Raw genomic sequence first — 8953 nt, 5'->3', positions numbered from 1 at the left:
GACATCCAATGTTTCTGAGCCTGTACCTTACCTTTTATTGTTGTCTGTTTTGTCTGTTGATGTTGTCCTCTTATGTGTTTTATGGTGCTGTAACCTCCCTGTCTCCGAGACAAATTTCTCCTTTGTGGAGACTAATAAAAAAACCTAACCTAATCTCTGTTCTAAAGGAAGAAAGAAGCGACTACGACACAAAATAACATGTGTTTCTGATTTAAGTAGCTCCTTTAAAGCCGGTGCATTTCGTGGCTGTGCTGTTGCAGCACAAATGGCACAATGTGGCAGCTTCACCCAACATGAAGACAGTTTTGGTCACTCTCTGAAATAATAACATGCCGTGTCTTTCTGCTGGAGGACAGCTGCACTGCGCGCCGTGTTATTCAGGTTAACCAGCGGCCCTTTGACCGCGGACAGTGGTGCTTTATTGAAGCTTTTGTGTGGATCCCGTATTGTTTTACTGGGCGGTCTCTTGATTGTCAGCGGGAGGCCGGGGGGTCGCGGGGGTGGCCTTGAATTGTGTGTCTGCTGACATGGACGTTCTGCCATGACATTCACTCGCATGGCTGGTGTGGCACAGAGCGCAGGAGCAGGAGGGCAAAAGAGAAAAAGAAACTGAAGGTTATTTCAAGGACGGGCGAGAGGAAGTGCTGCGTCACCGAGGGCAACGGAGGCCGCCTGACCGACTGAGATGGCATCAAGGAGACTGAGACAAACCTGGGATTATCGGTGATGGATCAGTGGACTTTCTCAATCATGGACTAGAGCGCACACACACACATACGCAAACTCACGCTCACACACACACACACACACACACGTTTGGTTTCCTGTTGGAGGTGGACAGGTGCCGGCATGCAGGAGTCTCCAGGTGCCGTGGGCGTAGATGGCGGCTACGCCAGCAATGTGCCCGCCTTCCTCACCAAGCTGTGGACGCTGGTGGAGGATCCAGAAACCAACCACCTGATCTGCTGGAGCGCTGTGAGTAGGGTTGCCAACTCCCCGAAAAATAAATAAGGGACACCTCATTAGAAGGGTCGGCCGAAACCGATTGCCTTCACCCTTCCTGGCCTGGAAACAATTTTTTAACTATTTGACTCGAACCTGAATTGAATTAGATGCATATTTTTGAGTGACATGAACACATGGAAAACAAATTATTATCCAGCAATTCACTTTAATATAAAATAACAAATTAACTGAATAAAATAAGTATCTTTCTTAAAGGAGAAGTTATTTGTTTTTTTTTTTACCTGTGTCTTTATTTCACCAATACTTTAAGACAATTGAATGAAAAAATGTTTTTCCCCCTGTTTGAGTAAAAGTACTATTGCACTGTTAGCTCATAGTTGCCGTGTTGTTGTTATTTTGTAGCAGAGTGGTGCAAAAAGTCTACATGTCTGTTCATCATTAAGTGGTTTCAGAGTTACATGGTTCTGTAAAAGCATTCAGAAAACAATACAGCAATGTACTGATATTAGAAAATGTAGTTTGTACTTTTAAAAGTAAGTTCTTCAGTACTTTAACTTGAGTAAAATTTTTAGCGACTTTTACTTGTAGTTGAGTAAGATTTGACCATGAGTATCAATACTTTGACTCAATTATTGGAGTTGAGTACTTTGTCTCCCACTGCTTAAAGTAGTGTTGGCGTCTGCGTAACTGCCATATATGCTGCTTTGTTGTCTTCCGCTATCTTCTCAGTAACTCCTCGACCAATGGGATGAGCGTATTCTCGTGTGTGAATATGCTGTCAGCTCATTGGTCACAGAGCAGGACAGGGCCTGGGAAAAATTTACCGTATATTTTCATATAAAGCCCCGTTATTCATTTCCATTGGCATGATACTGCCTATTTTTGGATTCTCACAGTAATACGGGACAAAGTGCGTCCCTTTTCAGTTCAATACGGGACGGATGCTTTTGTTTCTAAATACGGGACGATTCCGTTTTTCAAGGGACGGTTGGCAACCCTAGCTGTGAGTCCAAACACTGCTCACCACGCTGATCTTAGAGTATCAGGAACACACACTTTAAGGCGAGACACTACAGGTGAATAGGGTAATATTTTAAAATAATAGATATCACCATGAAACTTCCTCAGTTGATTACTTATATAAGTATGGAAAAAAAATGTATTACAAGTTTTAGAAATTTGTATGTTTGATTATGCAGATGAGGCATTATGTCATTAATTATGCGCACATTTGCATATATTTCCGGAAGCTAGATCTGAACATATGATAAAGCCAGGTGCAAAATTCTTTTTTCATTTTGTTTACACACAAAATGAAAAGAAAATTACAGAGGGATTTCAGGATATCTGCTTTCATTCCCTAGGAAATCAAAATATACTGTCCATAGCCTAAAAAACATCAATTTTTGCCATATTTTTTTATTATAATGTCACATAAATCAGGCCAGGAATGATTTATCAACAAACCCTTCTGTAAATATCTGCAGAATACTGCTAAGTGTATAACTGGAAAGTTTGGTGTTAGTAGGTGCTCCGTAGGCTGAGATATTGATACTGGAAAAATACAAAAAAATGATTTTTTCAGAAAACGGCATTTAAAGATTTAAATAGGGGAATTCATTTCAATATAAACACAAGAAACTTGTGCTAAAGAAAATAAAATAAAATAAAGGACCAGACTCAGTGAATAATTCCCTACACTCCGTATTATATAGAGTAAATTAGTAAATTTGGGCGAAACGCACCGCCGCGAGTAAACAAAATGTGATGAAATAAACATTTTAATTTATGTATATTTTATGTATATAATATTTATATATTTTCAACGTTTTCTTTACAGCAGGTTGAAAGAACACATATTGAAGGAATAGGGTTAGGGTTAGGGTTAGGGTTAGACAGAAATCTAAAAATTGACCACTACATGAAAAATCACTGTTTTTGCCTGCCGTGTCTCGCCTTAACACGTAATAACAAGTCTCAGGAGCCAGATGTCGATTTGCCGAACAACACAACATGAAGAGGTGGAACAGATTTTTAATCATAAAAAATATCTAAATGTAAAACAAAGGAAAGAAGAACACGTTTTTCCAGCTGTTTGAACTCTTTCTTTCACAGTATGAAAAAGAAAAATCAGAAAAACTCAAAATATAACATGTTTCTGTTCGACAGCACGTTATATCTTCACGTGCTCGGTAATATTCGAGTCTCTTTTTCATCCCTGGAATCTTTTTAATGTTTCAAAAGCAACATAAATGACCTGTTTTATGGTTTTACGAGTAATAAAGATATTCTAGTTGGTCTAATTTGTGTTTTACGACACTACGCTATTTAATTACAACGGTCATTTTTGCCTCATATGAATATAATTATAGTTTTTCAAAACGGCTAAATTAGGACAAATAGTTTCAGCTTTGGTGCACGAGTGGAAACTTCCTTAAGTTGAGCCTTTTGCACCGAAGCCCAGAATACTGTGAAAATGAGCAACATCAGTAATGAAAGCTGATTAATGTATCAGAGTAAAAACTCTCACGAAGCACAACATTGTTAGTTTATCATTGTGCATGAATTATTGTTAAATTATTCATTTTTTAAAGTTCTTTTTCAAACTGAGACCCATTTGCTGCCGCCGGCGTCCCAGTTTTTAGCTTTTTCACAGATCGTAGCTTTGTTATCGCACCTTTTCATCGAGTGTGTGTGTTCGGCGAAGCCTTTTCCAGGAGTTATTACCACTAAAACTGCTTAAAGGGATATTCTACATAAAGCCCATTTCTTTAAAGTGAGGCTATATTATATCTATCCTATTTGTATGATGAATATAATATAAATATATAAGATATCATTTCAGTGTTAATATTGGCTGGTTGATCACAGGCTGTTTTACATATTTATTCCCATGAATCACAGTTTCTGGGACAGAATATTCTTCTTTTATAAAGGATGGTTCCGTGTTTTTATTATTTTTTTTATGCTAAAGCAGATAATAAAGGAAGCATTAAAGCTCTTTTCCATAAAGGAATACTTTATGGAGTCAGGAAAATTTAGTATAAACTGGAGTATTACTGTATTATTACACATTTATAGTACTACACATTTAGCTGAGATATCAGATTGTTGATTGATTGAGCCTCTAAACTAGCAAGTAGACACATTTTAAATGTAAAATCAATCCGTCTCTCTAAATTTTCCTTTCTGTCTCTACTGTGTGAGATGCGCTGACCAACGACAAACCTGACCATGTTCTCTTCTTCAGACAGGAACTAGTTTTCACGTGTTTGACCAGGGACGCTTCGCCAAGGAGGTTCTGCCCAAATACTTTAAGCACAACAACATGGCGAGCTTCGTTCGACAGCTCAACATGTGTGAGTGTTCCCTCTTCTCTCACCTTGCCTTCCTTCGCCACAACAGAATACCCACCTCTGCTTTCTGTGTTTCTATTCGTCATAGACGGTTTTCGTAAGGTGGTGAACATCGAGCAGAGCGGTTTGGTGAAGCCTGAGAGAGACGATACAGAGTTTCAACATCTGTACTTCCTTCAGGGGCACGAGCACATGCTGGAACACATCAAGAGGAAGGTACAGAAGCAGAAGCATGCACAGAATTTAGATTAAAGAGCAGATTTTAGCTGGACTCGGTGGGCAAAGTGAGGCTTTCCCTGTACTGAGCTTAAGGTGAACTGTTCCAAAAGTAAGAAAAGTTTAAACTGATTTTGTGTCGTTATTACGCTGATTTTCTAAAGCAGCGCAACATCAAGTGGTTAATATGCTATAAAAAAACAAAGATTATCTGAGATTAAAGCCATAAATATTCATGTAAAAAATGTATATTCTTTCAGATTATAAAGTTACTAAATAAAATAAATAGATAATAGATTAAACATGAATGAACATAATTACATATATGGCATAATATCGCTTAAAAGGTAGAATAAAGGAGGCAACAACATGATCTTTACGATCCCCTTCTGCATGTTAACTGGGTTTTTGTCAGCCTGGTCTCCTTGATAATGTGTATTTCATCGTAGTCTAACCCTAACAAGTTGTCTGAGGTGCTTAAACCGAATCAAACGGCGAGTAACAGCAACAGTTCACGTGAAGACAGAACCAGGTCAGCCAGGAAACAACTACGGGCTTCCTGTCATTTTCATGCCAACACACACATAGGAAACTAAAAAAGTTGCGTCCCAGGACCCTTCAGACTGTGATGCATTATTCATATAAAGTTACATAACAGTTATTCCTCATGAGAATATGAAACGGATATCTGTTGGATAGTTGACGGCATCGTTCTCTGAAAAGCAAGAAAACATCTAAAAGAGGAAAAATCAGGAGAGTAGGAAGAGTCTGTGAATGTAAAAGGCTAAAAACCTTTCTGTGTGATGCTGACCAGAGGTGGGCAGAGCAGCCAAAAAATGTACTAAAGTAAAAGTGCTTTTACTTCAGAATAATATGACTCAAGTAAAAGTAAAAAGTAGTCATCCAAATAATTACTTGAGTAAGAGTAAAAAAGTGCTCGGTGAAAAAACTACTCAAGTACTGAGTAACTGTTGAGTAACGTCTGATTTATTTGTTAACACAAGCATTCAATCAGACAGACAAAAATACTAAATAATCATCTTTAGGCAAATTAGAGTTCATTCAATTCATAAAATAAATCAAAATGAATTAATTAATTACAAAATAGCTTAAATTAAAATAATCCAGGTAAATTCAAGTACTTCAATAAAAAATAAAAGAGGAAATGTTTAAAACATATGTAACCCATATGTAACCTAAAAAACAAACATTCACCTATCCATGGGGGGAAAAACGAGTTTAGGAAACTTAGCGCTACATGTTTCCTCAAGTTAGATGTTGAGTTTCTGCTGAAATGTGCGTTTGTTTTGGTTGACACAGAAGACACATAATGTAGCTGCTGTTTCTCACTCTTTGTAAGGTAAACATGCTTTCAGTATGAGGCCTCGTCTGCGTCTTCATTTCCCACCGTTGGTTCTGACATTTTTCATCTGTTTCTTTGTTTGTTTGCTACGACTGCTAATGCTAAAGCTAACCCGTCTCACCGCTGTGGAACACAGTCAGGTGGTAGAGCCTTTGGCGGAAGTCTCTCTCTCTGTCAGAATAAAACATTAAAATGAGGCGTACGCGGGGGGATAAAAATAATGAGGCGTAGAATACCAAAGAGGTAAGAAGAAAAGTAACCAGCTCATTGTAGCCTAATAATGAAAAAGTAAGAGGACAGCTTCTGCTGCACACATCTACTCAAGTAAAAGTAAAAAGTATAGAGATTTAAAACTACTCCTAGAAATACATTTTTCTCAAAAATATACTCAAGTAAATGTAACTGGTTACTACCCACCTCTGGATGCTGATTACCATCAGACTGCGCTTTGTGTGCTCAGGTGTCCTTAGTGAAAAGCGAGGAGACAAAAGTCCGTCAGGAGGACCTCAGCAAACTGCTGTATGAGGTTCAGCTTCTCAGAACACAGCAGGACAACATGGAGTGTCAGATGCAGGACATGAAGCAGTGAGTACCGCAGTGTGTGTGTGTGTGTGTGTGTGTACTTTTCCTCTGCTCCTCCAGAGGACCACATGCTGAATGGAGATTATCGTTCTGAGGACATTTTGTGTTTATGGGATGTTTTCGGTATTTCGGCTCATTTTATCTGAACTGAGGGAAACGCATGCGTTGTTGCATTTTAGCTCATAACAAAGTAACAGACACAATTTGTTTTATAACTAGTTCGAACTGAACATGGTCAGCAGGAGGGTTCCTGGTTTGAGTCCCTACTGGGGACTTTCTGTGGGGAGTTTCCATGTTGTCTCCATGTAGTCTTACTTAAGGTTCTTTGGCTTCCTCCTGCAGTCCAAAAACAGGAAAAGTAGTTTAACTGATGATAAACTGACCCTTAGAGGGATGGATGGAGGATGGATGATAGATGGATGAATGGAAGGATGGCTGGATGATGGATAATTGATTGATGGATGGATGATTGATGGATGATGGCTGGTTGGAAGGATGGATGGACGGATGGATGGATGATTGATGGATGGATGGATGGATGGATGATGGATTGATGGATGATTGATGATGGATGGAAGGATGGATGAATAATGGATGGTGGATGGATGGATGGATGGATGATTGATGATGGATGAAAGGATGGATGAATAAAGGATGGTGGATGGATGGATGGATGGATGGATGGATGGATGGATGGATGGATGGATGGATGGATGGATGGATGATTGATGATGGATGGAAGGATGGATGAATAATGGATGGTGGATGGATGGATGGATGGATGATTGATGATGGATGAAAGGATGGATGAATAAAGGATGGTGGATGGATGGATGGATGGATGGATGCATGGATGGATGGATGGATGGATGGATGGATGGATGGATGGATGGATGATTGATGATGGATGGAAGGATGGATGAATAATGGATGGTGGATGGATGATGGATGATTGATGGATGATTGATGGCTGGTTGGAAGGATGGATGATTGATGGATGGATGGATGGATGATTGATGGATGGATGATGGATTGATGGATGATTGATGATGGATGGAAGGATGGATGAATAATGGATGGTGGATGGATAGATGAATGGATGGATGGATGGATGGATGGATGGATGGATGGATGGATGGATGGATGGATGGATGGATGGATGGATGGATGATTGATGATGGATGGAAGGATGGATGAATAATGGATGGTGGATGGATGATGGATGATTGATGGATGGATGGATGGATGATTGATGGATGGATGATGGATTGATGGATGATTGATGATGGATGGATGGATGGATGGATGATTGATGATGGATGGAAGGATGGATGAATAATGGATGGTGGATGGATGATGGATGATTGATGGATGGATGGATGGATGATTGATGGATGGATGATGGATTGATGGATGATTGATGATGGATGGAAGGATGGATGAATAATGGATGGTGGATGGATAGATAGATGAATGGATGGATGGATGGATGGATGGATGGATGGATGGATGGATGGATGGATGGATGGATGGATGGATGATGGATGGATGGATGGATGGATGGATGGATGGATGGATGGATACATGGATTGATGGATGATGGATGGATGGATACATGGATTGATGGATGATGGATGGATGATGGATGGATGGATGGATGGATGATTGATGATGGATGGAAGGATGGATGAATAATGGATGGCTGATGGATAGATGAATGGATGATGGATGATTGATGGATGATTGAATGATGGAAGGATGATGGATGGATGGATGGATACATTGATTGATGGATGATGGATGGATAATGGATGATTGATGGATGATTGATGATGGATGGAAGGATGGATGAATAATGGATGGCTGATGGATAGATGAATGGATGATGGATGATTGATGGATGATTGAATGATGGATGGATGATGGATGGATGGATGGATACATTGATTGATGGATGATGGATGGATAATGGATGGATGGATGGATGGATGGAAGGATGGATGAATAATGGATGGATGATGGATGGAGATTTGGTGACATGAAGCTTTCTGATGTTTCGCTTAACTGGAAAACATGAACCTTCCAAATCCTTCTGCCTTCTTTGGGTGTCACAGATCATTAGCTTCATGCAGCCTGCTGCGTGTGCACTGTGCTTACACCTGTGTTCAGACAGAAAACCGTCCTGGAGAAAAGTGAGCATGGCTTTACTTTACCTCACAGCTGTAGCAACATAAGATATGATTCGAGTATGAAGTTTTCCAGATGAATATCAACCGGACTCATCCTGGTTGATTTTATCTTAAAGCTCCGTGAACATTTTGTGTTTTCGAGAAGCCTCTAAATGTTCAGGACTTGTTTAACCACCATCTCGCTACATGCTACGTGCTACATGCTACATGCTGCTTCACATAGTTTTAATGAAGAGTTGTTTTCCGGCAGAACTCCACCTCAGTGGAAACATTAAAGTGAT

At 39.6% G+C, this 8953-nt stretch overlaps 1 protein-coding gene across 1 annotated transcript in view; it reads left to right on the top strand.

Annotated features, from left to right (window-relative positions):
• The first annotated feature begins 849 nt into the window (after nucleotides 1-849).
• Nucleotides 850-8953, top strand: part of hsf4 (heat shock transcription factor 4) — a 34421-nt gene continuing 26317 nt past the window's right edge. The window contains exons 1-4 of the mRNA XM_075471133.1: nucleotides 850-975; nucleotides 4217-4325; nucleotides 4411-4538; nucleotides 6362-6486. Coding sequence (XP_075327248.1) covers nucleotides 850-975; nucleotides 4217-4325; nucleotides 4411-4538; nucleotides 6362-6486 — 488 coding nt within the window. The remainder of the gene's footprint in view (nucleotides 976-4216; nucleotides 4326-4410; nucleotides 4539-6361; nucleotides 6487-8953) is intronic.

Source organism: Odontesthes bonariensis, chromosome 7, assembly GCF_027942865.1.
Source record: "Odontesthes bonariensis isolate fOdoBon6 chromosome 7, fOdoBon6.hap1, whole genome shotgun sequence".
NCBI lineage: Eukaryota > Metazoa > Chordata > Actinopteri > Atheriniformes > Atherinopsidae > Odontesthes > Odontesthes bonariensis.
The sequence above is the reverse complement of the archived record's forward strand: the minus strand, read 5'-3'. Positions and strand labels throughout refer to the sequence as shown.